This window comes from Ammodytes marinus (assembly GCF_949987685.1).
Source record: "Ammodytes marinus genome assembly, chromosome: 16".
In the NCBI taxonomy this organism is placed as follows: Eukaryota; Metazoa; Chordata; class Actinopteri; order Uranoscopiformes; family Ammodytidae; genus Ammodytes; species Ammodytes marinus.
In genome coordinates, this window is record NC_137220.1 from 29,334,785 (window position 1) to 29,349,621 (window position 14,837).

At 48.6% G+C, this 14,837-nt stretch overlaps 1 protein-coding gene across 2 annotated transcripts in view; it reads left to right on the forward strand.

Annotated features, from left to right (window-relative positions):
• Window positions 1-14,837, forward strand: part of cln3 (CLN3 lysosomal/endosomal transmembrane protein, battenin) — a 78,465-nt gene that overhangs the window by 28,791 nt on the left and 34,837 nt on the right. For both annotated transcript variants that reach the window (XM_080043490.1, XM_080043489.1), the window contains exons 10-11: window positions 539-591; window positions 685-753. In XM_080043490.1, coding sequence (XP_079899616.1) covers window positions 539-591; window positions 685-753 — 122 coding nt within the window. The remainder of the gene's footprint in view (window positions 1-538; window positions 592-684; window positions 754-14,837) is intronic.

The window sequence follows — 14,837 nt, forward strand, 5'->3', positions numbered from 1 at the left end:
GCAAATAGCCTGCAACAAGAGCCCATTAAACTACGAGGGACAGCGCATCAGCAATCTTCACGGACCTCACAGCAGACGTGATCCAAGACCGCAGACAGTTTGACGGCGTCAGGCAGAGAGTGAGAGAGGCTGGTATTCTCCACAGGTTTTTGTTTCCTTCCCAGCTGATTCACACACAGAGGTGTCACTAAAATATTCGACTCACCACAGGAGGCAGGCAGCTACATCAGCACACGCATCCAAACCGCGGTGCGCACTCGATTGTGGGTCAGAAACTCCCAAATAGCATGGTGACTTCCACACTTAAAATCCCAGCCGGATGTATTAGGCATCTGGGTATTTTTAAGCATGCTGCATCTGACATCATGATGCTAGGACCCCATTTTGTCTTTTTATACACAGAGACATTTAAACAGGCTGCTGATTCCTTCTCTCGCTGCACCCCACTGTTGATGCCGGTGAGGTGTGATTTTAATGTACAGCTGATTGTTATTGAATAACTACACATTTCATGTTCTCTTCCCTCTGAATGTAACAGAAAACCAGACCACTGGACCCCTTACCTTCACAGAGAAACGGCATGTCATCAAGGTCAGTGTAAAGTTCATTTGACTTCAGACTTGAGTATTTAAGTATTTATATAGTCAGGCTATTTATTGTATTCCTCTGGATTCCTGTGAGCAGGGTTTGCTGAGGTTTGTGTTTCCTCTTGGACTGGTCTACTTTGCAGAGTACTTCATCAACCAGGGCTTGGTAAGTTTTCTGGCGCCCTCTGTCATAACATTGACGTTACTGCATGTTAGGCCAATCTTCCTACTGGTTTAGGGCAGGCTGAGGTACAGTATCTCACAAAAGTAAGTACACCCCTCACATTTCTTCAAATATTTCATTATATCTTTCCATGGGACAACACTGAATAAATGACACTTTGATACAATGTAAAGTAGTCAGTGTTCAGCTTGTATAACAGTGTAAATTTACTGTCCCCTCAAAATAACTTGACACACAGCCATTAATGTCTAAACTGCTGGCAACAAAAGTGAGTACACCCCTAAGAATTTTTTTCCAAATTGGGCCCAAAGTGTCAATATTTTCTGTGGCCACCATTATTTTCCAGCACTGCCTTAACCCTCTTGGACATGGAGTTCCCCAGAGCTTCACAGGTTGCCACTGGAATCCTCTTCCAGTCATTCATGACAGCATCACAGAGCTGGTAGATATTAGAGACCTTGCGCTCCTCCACCTTCCGTTTGAGGATGCCCCAAAGATGCTCAATAGGGTTTAGGTCTGGAGACATGCTTGGCCAGACCATAACCTTTATCCTCAGCTTTTTTAGCAAGCCACTGGTCGTCTTGGAGGTGTTTTTGGGGTCGTTATCATGTTGCAATTCTGCCCTGCAGCCCAGTTTATGAAGGTTGAGTGCACGTGGTCAGCGCCATAAACAGAGGTTGGCTTTGGAAAATAGACGTATGAGTGCTGCCAGCATTGCTGAAGGGCTTTAAGGGGTGGGAGGGGGTCAACCTGTCAGTGCTCAGACCATGGCTGTTGTCCCAGAAGAAAGCCTATTCTAAAGATGATGCACAAGAAACCCCACAAAAAGTTTGCTGAAGACAAGCAGACTACGGACATGCAAGGGCGTAGGATTATATAGGGACGGTAGGGTCCCGACCCTACCAAAATCCAGCCTCTACTGTGTAGTCCCTACCAATAATACACCCGCTGTCCGTATTGTTTAGGCAATAATTATAGTACACAAAGGGTTAAAAATCAGTCTCTGCTAGAAGTTCCGCCTCTAAACAACTATCGCGCTTTGATTGGCTGTAGCGGTTTCCCGCAAACCTATATTCAACCTGATTGGCCGTCCCCGCTGTCACTCCATCTGCTTGTTAAAAAAAAAAAGCTACCGGCAATTTGCTAGTCCCAGACAGGAGGAGCAACAGGACGCCTCAGTGCATAGCTAATATCTGCATCTGCGAGTGTAAGTTCTGCCTTCGGTCACGTCAGCGAGACGGATTTTAATATCAGTGATGCCATTTGCAGTAACACTTATATTTGTCTGTGTTTTATGCTTGTGCGTGCGTGCGTGTGTGTGTATGTGTAGGATGTCGAAGAAACGAAAACTGGACATAAGAGACTTCTTTAGAAGTGAACGTGTAAGTTAATTAAAAGGTTATATATTTTAGAGCCATAACAATACTGATATTGATTATTAGTCAGCATAGGCTATAATGCCAAAGAGATCCGCATTTTAAGGTATAGGCCTACCATTATTTTCATGTTTTATTTGTGTGGAAAGGGAGCAATGGTTTAAAAATGTTTTTTGGGATAAATAAACATTAATTACATTTAATAACCTTTATTTTCCTTCAAGGTTTCCCTCTCATTTACAGTAACAACAAGCACATTGCAGATGCTCATGTGATTTTATACATATATATTTTGGGGGAATAAAACATAATAATTGTGTGAACATTTTGTCTACCCATGTATGTACCCTAATATATCTGTTCATATGTCATGCATCAACATACTTCTGTCAGGTGACAGACAGTGGAGAGACTGGAGGAGATAGAGGATGACAGACTAGAGGAGATAGAGGAGGAGAGACTGGAGGAGGAGAGACTGGAGGAGATAGAGGAGGAGAGACTGGAGGAGATAGAGGAGGAGAGACTAGAGGGGGAGAGACTGGAGGAGATAGAGGAGGAGAGACTAGAGGAGGAGAGGATAGAGAAGGAGACAGAGGAGGAGATGCTGTAGAAGATGAAGGAGAGGCTAGAGAAGGAGAGGCTGGAGGAGATGGAAGAGAGGCTGGAAATTCACAGGTGAGGTTCAATAATGATTAATATGTTAGTCATGAGATTCAGTTGCACCAGAGTAAAGTTGAAAACTCTTCTAAGTTGACTCATTTTCTTTCATTAGTTGCTTTAACCTATAACATTACAGAATGCATATTCTCTTTTGATATTCAGATATGCATTATAAACATGTTAATTAAGCCGATTTATTGATTTTCTTTTCAATTATCATTGCGAATACAAAAAAAACCTATCAACTTTAGGAACCACTTTCATATCCCACGGACCCCACCAATTTCCAAATCAAACCTACTCCCTTGCGGACATGGATTACTGCAACCATGTCCTGTGGTCTGAAGAGACCAGGATACATTTATTTGGTTCAGATGGTGTTAAGAGTGTGGGGCGGCAACCAGGTGAGGAGTACAAAGACAAGTGTTTCTTGCTTATAGTCAAGCATGGTGGTTGGAGTGTCATGGTCTGGGGCTAAATGAGTGCTGCCAGCACTGGGGATCTACAGTTCACTGAATTCTAACATGTACTGTGACATACTGCTGAAGCAGAGCATGATCCCCTCCCTTCATAAACTGGGCCGCAGGGCAGTACTGCAACATGATAATGACCCCAAACACACCTCCGAACGACCACTGGCTTGCTAAAGAAGCTGGGGGTAGAGGTTATGGACTGGCCAAGCATGTCTCCAGAGCTAAACCCTATTGAGCATCTTTGGGGCATCCTCAAACGGGAGATGGGATTATGATGTGATTTTGGTAGTCTGATCACAAGTGGCCAGCTCTCAGTCCGTGTGTTCACACCTGTCTTTCCACATGTGACTTCTTTGTCTAGCTGTGATCCGATTCCATTTACCCGCTCTGTATGTAAATCAACCCTTTGCATTGCTGTTTTTAGTCTTAGGGGAGTAAATTATTACGCCACTTTGGCTGGTGAAAGATGTGTGCTCGCCGGGATGCTATTCTTACGTCTGCCTCTGATAAACAAACTTTCGTCACAACCACCGGCATGTGGCTTTCTAAATTAACGCAGTGACGTTATTGCTTTTGCAAACAGAACATATCCTGTACGCCTTCACATTAAAAGCCTGTTACTAGCCAAACGCGAGTTGACCTTTATTTTGAAGCAGATAAGAACAGGAAGTTAGCTGCAGGCCTGCAGGGCACCATTCAAAAGCAGTGACTTCCGTGTTATCAGATATACGCGGTGAAATGAAAACAGGGGACAGAAAGCTTGTCATTTGCAATACTTTTAACTGTGCTCACACTAAAACATTTAATTGCAGCCATGGTGCTGCCAGTGATGCATTTTCTATGTATTCCGCTCAGGCAGGGGCGGCAGTTGAGCAGGGGGTCCCTAATGTGGACAAAAGTCGCATAGCTGTTTCCACTACCATTTGAATGCGGACACATCAGACACAAGAGACGTAAACCACCCCCGAATGTGGTTTTTGTGATCCGATCTCAATGCGTCTTGAGAGTGTTTCCACTTGTAGTTAGAGCTGTCTTCATGTGATCAGATGACAACAATCAGATGTTAAAGACAAGTGGAAACGGGACCCCGTTTCCACTTGTCTTTAACAAGTGGATCACAAAAACCACATTCGGAGGTGGTTTACTTCTCTTGTGTCCGATGTGTCCGCATTCATTTTGTAGTGGGAACACCAATGTGACGTTTGTCCACATTAGGGACCTCCTACTCAACTGCTGCCCCCTGCCTGAGCGGAAATACGTTGAAAATGCATCACTGGCGTTCATGCAGCTTTTATAGAAGCCTCATGAACGTTAGTTGCATCCGCCAGTATTGCAAATGACAAGCTTTCTGTCCTCTGTTTTCATTTCACTGCGTAAATCTGAAAACACGGAAATCGCTGCTATTGACTGGAGAGCTGCAAGGCAACGACTTCCTGTTCTTATCTCCTTAAAAATAAAAGTCAACTCGGGTTTGGCTAGTAACAGGCTTTTAATTCATTCACCATGGCAACGAGTGAACGCTGGCAACTTGCTACCGCTGCTCGCCGGTAACTTTTGAACTTTTTAACTTTCAATAACTTAATTTTATTTATTTTATTTTCCATTAACTAATCGGACAGTGTGATTGGCTTCACTTGGAATATTTTTTCAATCCGCTGGCATTACTACTTGTGTGGGAACAACGATTCATTGGATGCTAGCTTACTTCAAGATTGAACAGGGACTTTATCTCATAACACCATTCGTGTGTTGGCAACCGAAGGGACGTACCAACCGTAGGCAGAGGCCGCTGCTGCTGATTGTTCGCTGCTTCTCGCCACTGCTCATATAGCCACACACGCCACCACACCTGCTGCCGCTGTCCTCCAACACTGGCCAGTCGGATAATCTCCGGGTGCCTGCTGACTATCATCGTTGGTCCCACCCGCTTCAGCCGCCTCCTGGTCTCTCTGATCGCACTGTGTTGTGTACTGCTAGCAGGTCGCCCTCGCTCAGCTACCGAGTGGCGGCTAACGATCGCTGCTCCGTCGGCTACATCTGGTCGCATCCATCCTCCTCACTCCGCATGGTCTCCCCTCAGTCAGACTCTTCCCCTGGTTCATCATGATTACTTATTCACCTGCACAGCTGTTTGGACTTTTCAACTACCTCATCCCATCGTCCATCTCAGTCATTAAACAACTTGGACTCCTACGCCGCCGCCGCTACATCCACAGAGGCTCCCGCCGCGGGTTTGTTTTGACCCAGCACGGAAACTCCATCCCATTCGTCCAGTTACCTGCAAGCTCCGTCGCACCTCTGCCACGTCATCAGGACTCACCCGCTATTGGACCATTCACCGCTTCTGTCAGGCAGCAGCTCACCAGGCAGGACAGAAAACATGGACTGGATTTCACTGCTGTCCTTTCCCCTCACCCACACATCACTTCACCAAATGGCCAATCATTTATATACTCAACCACCACCACCCCTCCACCCAGTTTCCCCCCCTCCCCTCCGCCCCCCTGCACAGCTAACCTGGCTAACCTCAGACCTCTCCAACCTGCCCCTATCCCATCACCCTCTGACTGTGCCAACTTTGCCCTCCTCAACACCCGCTCACTCAACAATAAAGCCCCCGTCATACATGAACTCATCCTCGACAATAATCTGGACCTCCTATTACTTACTGAAACCTGGCAACAACCCAATGACTTTTTCTCCCTCAACCAAGCATCTCCCCCTGGTTTCAGCTACATCGCCAAACCCCGCCCCTGCCGCCGTGGCGGTGTCCTCGCCGTCATCCACAAACATAATTATTTGATCAGAGAACTCACCCTCCCCTCAGTATCATCATTTGAATTCATTGCTTTTAAAGCCCCCTCCTCCACGACAGTTATCCTCATCTACAGGCCACCCAAACCTAATCCCTCCTTCCTTTCTGACTTCACCGAACTCATCACATTAGCATTAACCCTCTCTCCACGCTTGCTGTTACTTGGTGACATTAATATCCACATGGACTCCCCCACCTACAAAGCTCTCATCTGAACTCACCATTTTACTGGACAATTTCGATCTCACCCAACATGTCACCTTCCCAACCCATGACAAAGGACACATCCTCGACCTTGTCTGCTCCATCAATCTCCCTATACTCAGCCTTCACCCATGCCCCTTTCCCCTCTCTGATCACAAACGTATACTGTTCACCATCCTCTCCCCCACCCCCTGCCCCCGCCCCCTCAGAGAAATCACCTTCCGTAACCTCAAATCCATTGATCCCCACCATCTCTGTGACCTGCTCTCCTCCACCCTCCCCCTGGACTCAACCCTCAGCTCACCTGATGAGCTTACAAACCACCTTAATTATATCCTGTCTTCCTCCCTCAACACCCTGGCCCCCCTAAAAACCAAAACTGTCTCCTTTAATACTTCTTCCCCCTGGTTCACACCTGCACTCCGCAAATTGAAACAGACTGGCCGCCAACTCGAACGACTCTCCAAAAAAACTTCACTCACAGTCCACCACCAAGCCTACAAACTCCACCTCACTGCCTACAAAGACGCCCTCACCGCTGCCAAGTCTGCCTACCTCTCTGCCATCTTCTCTGACCCCTGCCAAAACCCCAGAACCCTCCTCTCCACAGTGAGCAACCTCCTCAAACCCCGGACCAGCACCCTCTCCACCTCCTCCCCAGATCTCTGCAACTCATCCCTCCAGTTTTTCGCTGACAAAATCACCACCATCAACCATTCACTTTTCCCTGTACATGAACCCCCTGCACATTCAATGGCCCCTCCCCTACCCATTTCGCTGGACCTCCCAACCCCTCCTCCTCATTGCCGTCTCTCCCACTTTGACCTGGTTACCCCTCTTGCACTCTCCAAGCTTATAAGCTCCTCCAAACCTACTACCTGCTCCCTTGACCCCCTCCCCACTCCCCACTCCCCACTCCCCTGCTCAAGTCCTGCCTCCCTGTTCTCTGCCCCTACCTCACTAACCTCTTTAACTCCTCACTGTCCCATGGAATTGTCCCCTCTGCTTTCAAATCTGCTGCTGTCACCCCCACCCTCAAGAAACCTGGTCTCGACCCCGCCTCCCTCTGTAACTACCGCCCAATCTCCAACCTCCCCTTCCTCTCCAAAACCCTTGAACGCATAAGCTGCATTCCAATAGTAGTTGCACTTCCCCTCGTTCATTTACCCTCAGCCCTTGGTATGACGTAACGGCATACGTTGCACGGAGGGAACTTGGAGAGCGGAGGGAGACTGGGCGGGGGAGGAGCGGAGGATTTAAATGGAACCCACTTGCCCACTTGCCCTTGTAGTCGCAATAGACCGTCAGTTACATAGGTAAATCTGAATGCAAATAATACAGAATTATAACATTCTGATAAGGTAGCCTATGTTGCAGAAAGCCATTTCCATAGCATAACAAACATTGAATTTCGACACGGTAACTCAGATTATCAAGATATTGTTACTTACACATGTAAATTGTTTGCTCCGACATATTTTCTTATTTATGTTAGTTTCAACCAAAAACATTTGTTTTAAATAGCCCTCTAATTGGCAGCCATCTGTGTTATAGCAGCAATGTGTAAACTGCAATACATTCACTGGATTGTTCGTATGGAAATAGGATATCCTAATTGAGGCGTTTTGGAATATATTTATATATATATATATTTGTCCTGCGGGTGGCCGCGATGTCCCTAAAAGCATACAGTCTACCGGAAAATAAAAGGAGAAGAAGAAGACGAATTGCAATGCACTGTGGGTGATATCCACCTCGGAGTGACCATGGATGTTCACTTGATCACTCAGCCCTCCGAGGGTCTAAATCACGAAGTTCACTTCAGTTTCCAGACAATTGGAACGACACTTAAGATGGCGGCGGGGATTCCCCCGAGGGCAAGTGCCTAGGGAAAGTGAACGAGGGCATGTTGAACGGGTATTGGAACACAGGGTAAGTCACCAAACAACTCCAATCCCATCTCCACGCCAATAACCTCTTTGAATCCCTCCAATCTGGCTTCCGCCCCCTCCACAGCACAGAAACCGCTCTCCTTAAAGTCTTCAATGACCTCCTCACCTCTGCTGATGCTGGTTCCCTCAACTTCCTCATCCTCCTTGACCTGAGTGCAGCCTTCGATACTGTTAACCACACCATCCTGCTCACCAGACTCAGCAACCTCGGTATCGAAGGTACTGCACTCAGCTGGCTTCATTCATATCTTTCTGACAGATCTAACTTCATCTCCCTCCACAACCACACATCTGCCACAGTCACCGTCACACAAGGTGTTCCCCAAGGTTCTGTACTCGGCCCCCTCCTCTTCATCATTTACCTCCTCCCCCTTGGTCAGTTACTTCGCCATTTCTCAATGGACTTCCACTGCTATGCTGATGACACCCAAATTTACCTCAGTACCAAATCCCCCCACAACCCCCTCATCTCCCACATTGAATCCTGCCTGTCTTCCCTTACACTCTGGATGAAAAATAACTTCCTCAAACTCAACAGCAACAAAACTGAACTCCTCCTAATTGGCTCCAAATCCACCCTCAGCAAATTTGGTGCAAATTGCACTGATTTGTTGAACCATGTACAGTTAGTTTAATATACATCTATTGATGCACTTAGACACATCATCAGTGATGGAACCTGGGGTCATTGGGTGTTTCGGGTCTCGCAACATCATACACCCTCACCCAGGCAACCCAGCCGGGATTGATCAAGTCCCAACTTGTGTCTAAGTAGCATGTACCCACGGATCACCCCTTTTGATCCACAGCCATCTAGAGGCCTTCTCAGCTGCCTCTGTGGTGGTCTTGATGGCCTTTCTCTGGCGTGCACCTGCGATTCCAAACATGCTGTATGCTTTGCAGAGAGATCGCGCTGCAAAGCCTCTACAGCCCACCTCTATTGGCACACACCGGGCACGCCACCCCCGACTGCGGCACTCTTCCACTAAGTTGGCGTACTTGGCACGCTTCCTCTCATTGGCCTCTTCTATGCGCTCTTCCCAGGGAACTGTCAGCTCCAGAAGGACCACCTGTTTTGTTGAATCTGAGAACAGAACTAGGTCTGGTCTCAGGGTGGTGTCCACGATGTGCTCTGGGAATCTGAGCTGCTTTCCCAGGTCGGCCTTCATCTGCCAGTCCGGTGCGGTTCCAAGGAGTCCTGCTGCCCCCCCTGCTCGAATGAAAGCAATCGCCTGTCTTGCTGGTCGGAGAGGCTTGTTCTGAGTGATGCTGGTGAAGATGGTTTCTGCTATCGCCTTCAGCACCTGGTCATGTCGCCAAGTGTAGCGTCCTTCTCCCAGGGCTTTTGGGCAACAGCTAAGGATATGCTCTAGGGTTCCTCTCCTGAGGCACAAAGGACATGATGGTGCGTCAACCTTGCCCCAGCAGAAGAGGTTGGATGGGCTGGGTAAGACATCATAAGGCCAGGACACACCAATCCGACACGTTCCGACTACCCAAAAACTGGAGTCGCCGTTTCAGGAAGCTCCAGTCTTTCCGTCACGGCCCAAAAACACACCGAGACGACTGCTTATTTTCCGTACGTCCCGCGCTTGTAATGTCTCCACAACAGCAGGCGGCGCTAATCTGTATTGTGGCCCGAAAAAATACGAAAGCCGGAAATGATGGGACAGCTCTGTAGAGCATAAACATAGATAGAAATACGTATTTATATTTATGGACCATAAGAGCACAATTTTTAGCAGAGTGTCGAGCATGGTGTCGAGCAGTCAACAAGGGTTGATGCATGTGTAGCGGGTACAGGTAGTTCAGATTAATTCCGCTATTAGAAATTAATCTGATGATTAATAATACTTTAATAATTTCTTAAAGTTCAAAAGGGGCACCACCGTTCATTGAAGAATGGAAAAGTAATAGCAAATTGTCTCGTTTAATCAAAGGATTTATTTAGAAACGTTGATTAGCTTAACACTCAGTTAAACAAATCAACATTAGCAAATCCTAGTCTCAAAGATCATTTCCATAAAATAATGTACTCAAGTAGTTACTATTATAAATTTGGTAATATGATCTCAACACTGAAGGCTACAGAGTCTTTCACTTGTTGATTGTTGACACTCCAATAATATCCACACAAATAAATCCCAAACACTTCTGGTTACAATATAAGAACATTTATTTTAACCACAATGAAACTTAAGGTAACATCCGTTTTATACACACATAAAGCCAATACACTTAATCAAAGAAAAACGTCTAGAACACTGTTGTTTATACAGCCATGTACCAATGTGTGGGAGTGAGTGAGTGAGTGAGTGAGTGAGTGAGTGTGTGTGTGTGTGTGTGTGTGTGTGTGTGTGTGTGTGTGTGTGTGAGTGTGTGAGTGAGTGTGTGTGTGTAGCGGAGCAAGAACAAAAGGGACGGGGAAGCTCCCACGTGACTTGGGACACGAGAGGCACAAAATGGCGGCCCAAATAGGCTAGGTTATTAATGACACAAAATGGCGTCCCTGGATGGCTAAGCTAGGCTATCCTACTTTCCCCGATGGGGGAAGTGATTACCACGGGTGCTCAAAAGGGCGTCTACCTTTGGAACAAAGGACCTGACGAATGATATTTGAGGCGGGGAATTTCGAACAAACACTAGCTCTTTAAAAAGGGATTCTACCAAAGATCTTAGCACCAATTCTATCTGATCAAGGCTACCATCTAACGTGCTATCTAACGTGTGTGTACGTGCGTGCAGGAGAGGAAGAGGAGGAAAAAGAAAGGGTGTGAGGTTTTAAAACATACAGCAGACTTGAAATCACGCTGCAGCGTTGAATGAAAGGATCGAACTTGATCCGTTCTGGCTCTCCGTGGGGGAAGAGGACAAACGGGGATTGATCACACAGCTTGTTTCAAAAATAGCAAACACAACTTCGAAAATAAACAGTATTGTTCACACTTAAAAAAGTAAATAATAACTAAACATCTGCCCAGGTAATTATTATGCCAAAATCTCACTTGTTGGAAACTTAGTTTCCGTTGCTCGTCGTCGTTATGGCAGGCAGCCAATCCTTTCCAAGACGGGGCTCACTAGACGGCGATCAACTCCAGGGTCCGAGCCTGTGGCAGTCGGGGAGCTGGTCTCTGCGGTCTTCTGATCGCAGGAGAGAGGCAAAAGGGCTCGCTGATTTGGTGCGGGGAATTCTTCAATCGTAGATCAGACCGATTGGCTCCAGTCCGCGGTACGAGAGGCTGTTTCTAGGTAAACTCGCCGGCTTCTCGTGTGGAGACGTGGTTGCGGTCGGGGACAACTTCGACCGGCTCACGTCCTTAGTCCAAAGGCTGAGTTTATCGGTAAACTCGCCTGTCTTCCTAGTTCTTCTGGTCGTTCCAACGGAACAATGGCAACTCACACTGTTGTTTCAGGTATCGCCTGTGGCCGCAGGAGATAGTTTTCGTAAAACACGTGGTGGTTGGTTGTGGGCTTGAAGAGGAAGGCCCGGTAGGTCTGTACAGACTTGTGGTTTCTATATGTGGGTCAGCCAACGGCTGGTCACGAGAAAGAAAGAGGAAGCCGCGGGGCATCCTTTTAAAGGTCCCGGCTTTCCACCGGGGTGGAGTTTCCGGCTAGCGTTTGGACACACCCAACTGAGAGGTAAGGGTGTACTGCAGTGTTTTGGCCGCACGGTGGCGGCACAGAGCTGTCCATAGGTTTGACCCCCTACACATGTGAGTACTCGCAAAACGAAATGAACAAACACATTAAAACGATGGCTAGCTGTTTGTGCTACCCGCCTCACTTCCGGGCTTCACTGATTCGCTAGCCCTCCACCAATCAAATTGCTCCAAATGAAAGACGGTCGGCCGCCGGCCGACAGGCTCAAAACAAGCCCGACGACCTCTACGTCGGCCGACGTCACGGCACACACCAAACAGATTCGTCTTTTTTTTTGACGACGGCGATTATCGGGCTGGTGTGTCCTGGCCTATAGACAGACGCAATCAGGAACTTGATCCGGTAAGGCTCAGCTTGCCAAAGCTCAGACCAGGAGATCTTGCGGTCCACTGCCTGTTCCCATCTCGTCCATGCGCCTTGCTGTTTCATCCCCACCATCTGGCTAGCACGCAGTTCCTCCACGCCAGCTCTCACTTCCTCTTGGACCAATCGGCGTCTGTCTTTGCCCAGGACTTTGTCGTAGCGCGTGGTTGCAACGCTGCCAAGCCCTGCTCGTCCAGATGCCACTGGGCCGACCAGCACGCTGTGACGCAAGCGTGACTCCGCCCGCTCGACTGCTTCCTGCGCCCTCCACTTCCTCCCAGTCCTGACTACGATGCCAGCCTTGGAGACCTTCGGATCACTGGATTCCCTGTACTGCAGCACCTCTCTTGCACGGGTAACCATAAACTCCTCATTCAGGCTGCTAATGGGGAGCTTCAGTTTGTTGTTGTGCCCGTACAGAGCGATGCTACTCAGGCTTCGTGGCAGGCCCAGCCATCTACGGAGATAACAGCTGATCCTCCTCTCGAAGCCCTGTACCGTTGTTATAGGGAACTCGTACACCAGCAGGGGCCACAGAATCCTGGGAAGAACACCGTGCTGGTAAATCCAGGCCTTGAATTTACCAGGCAGACCTGACTTGTCCACTGCTGTCAGCCACGCTTCCAGCTCCCGATTTGTGGCCTTGATGGATGCAGCGTCTTTCAGGGTGCAATCAAAGGTCTTTCCGAGGCTCTTGATGGGTTTCTCAGTCACCGATGGAATCTGGGTGCCGTCCAGAGAGAAGCGGAACTTGTCAGTCACTTTCCCTCTCTTCAGCACCAGGGACCTAGATTTTGCAGGCTTGAAACACATCCGAGCCCAGGTGATGATCTTCTCCAAGCCCTGAAGGATCCATCGGCACCCCGGCACTGACGTTGTTGTTACTGTCAGGTCGTCCATAAAGGCTCTGATGGGGGGCTGGCGGACTCCAGATTTGGTGAGCGGACCTCTGCACTCGACTTTGGCCGACTTGAGCAGCATGTTCATGGCCAAGGCAAAGAGGATCACTGAAATGGTGCATCCAGTGATGATCCCTTTCTCCAGCCGATGCCACTCAGATGTAACTGTCCCAGAGGTGACTCTCAGCTTGAAACTCTTGTAATAGTCCAAGATAAGGTCCCTGATTTTACCTGGGACATGGTGCCGGTCCAGTGCTGTTTCCACCAGCTTATGGGGAATGGATCCATAAGCATTGGTGAGATCGAGCCACAGCACTGCTAGGTCTCCTTTGCCTTCACCTGTATGTTCGAGGCATCCTGGCACCTTTGGGATTCCACCCTTCTGCACAGAGGTGTCGATGTATTCGTTCTTCAGGAGGAACTCCGTCAACCGACGGGATAGGATGGCGAAGAATATCTTCCCCTCAACGCTGAGCAGCGAGATGGTTCGGAACTGCTCGATGTTCTTAGCATTCTCCTCCTTGGGAATCCAGACACCTTCAGCAAATCTCCATTGTTGGGCTACCTTTCCCCTCCTCCAGATAACCGTCAGGATCTTCCACAGCCGGTGAAGGAGTCTGGGACACCTCTTATATAGCTTGTATGGCACTCCGCTTGGTCCAGGGGCTGAGCTGGCTCTGGCTGCCTTGACAACCTCCTGAACCTCCTTCCAACTGGGCTCCTTGCTGTTGAAGTCTGTGGTGGGTCCAGGGGGGTCTATCAAAGATCTGTAGGGACCTAGGTCTTCCTCCCAAGCAGCATCACTGTATGTGTTGCAGAGATGGTTGTCGATCTCCTCTTTGGGACAAACGAGGTTGCCGCTTCGTTTTTGCCCAAGTAACTGCTTGGTGACTCCAAAGGGGTTTGCGATGAAGGCAGACCGCCTCTTGGCCCTCTCTTTCCCCCGCCGTCTGTGCCATTCTGCCTTTCGAAGAGTGGTGAGCTTCTTCCTGAGGATGCCGCAAAGTTCTGATAAGGCATCCCTTTCCTCTTCTCGCGCTACCTTGTACTGCCGCTTCAGGACCCGCAGCTCCTGCCTTAACTGGCTGATCTTCTCTGCCCTACGGTTGTTCATGTAGGGGGTCTTGGTACCCAACTTCTCCACTGTACCAAACCTCTCGACAGCAAGGCTGATGATGATGGTTGCCATGGTTTTGAGCTTCCTGTCTGCGTCGCCCTTGGCTGCTGATTCTAGGATCGTATCCACATCATCATCGAACTGGAGCCACTGTTCCTCCTTACTGGCCGGAGGCCACTTGACCCGACGATGTTCGGTTACTCTGCCTGGGTCTGGGGCTACTGGTACGTGGAGGCTCCGAGCACTGTGGGGTGACTCCGGGCTTGGCTCCTCCTGCGTCTCACCAGGGGTTATCCCTGTGCGCTGTATCAGTTGCTCCTTCAACAAGCATTTCATCTTGGTCAGGTGGATCTTCAGGCCACGCGGGTTTTTGCATACTTTGCCGCAGACACATTCTGCAATCGTTGTCGATAATCCGTTTGCGTTGGTCGATAACTGTAGGTCCGTCCTATTGGGGTGCTCATTCTCCCCCCCTCTCGGGCACCCCTGGGGGTATATTTCATTAAGGCTTTCCGTAGCTGATTTGGGTACTTCCTCACAGAAG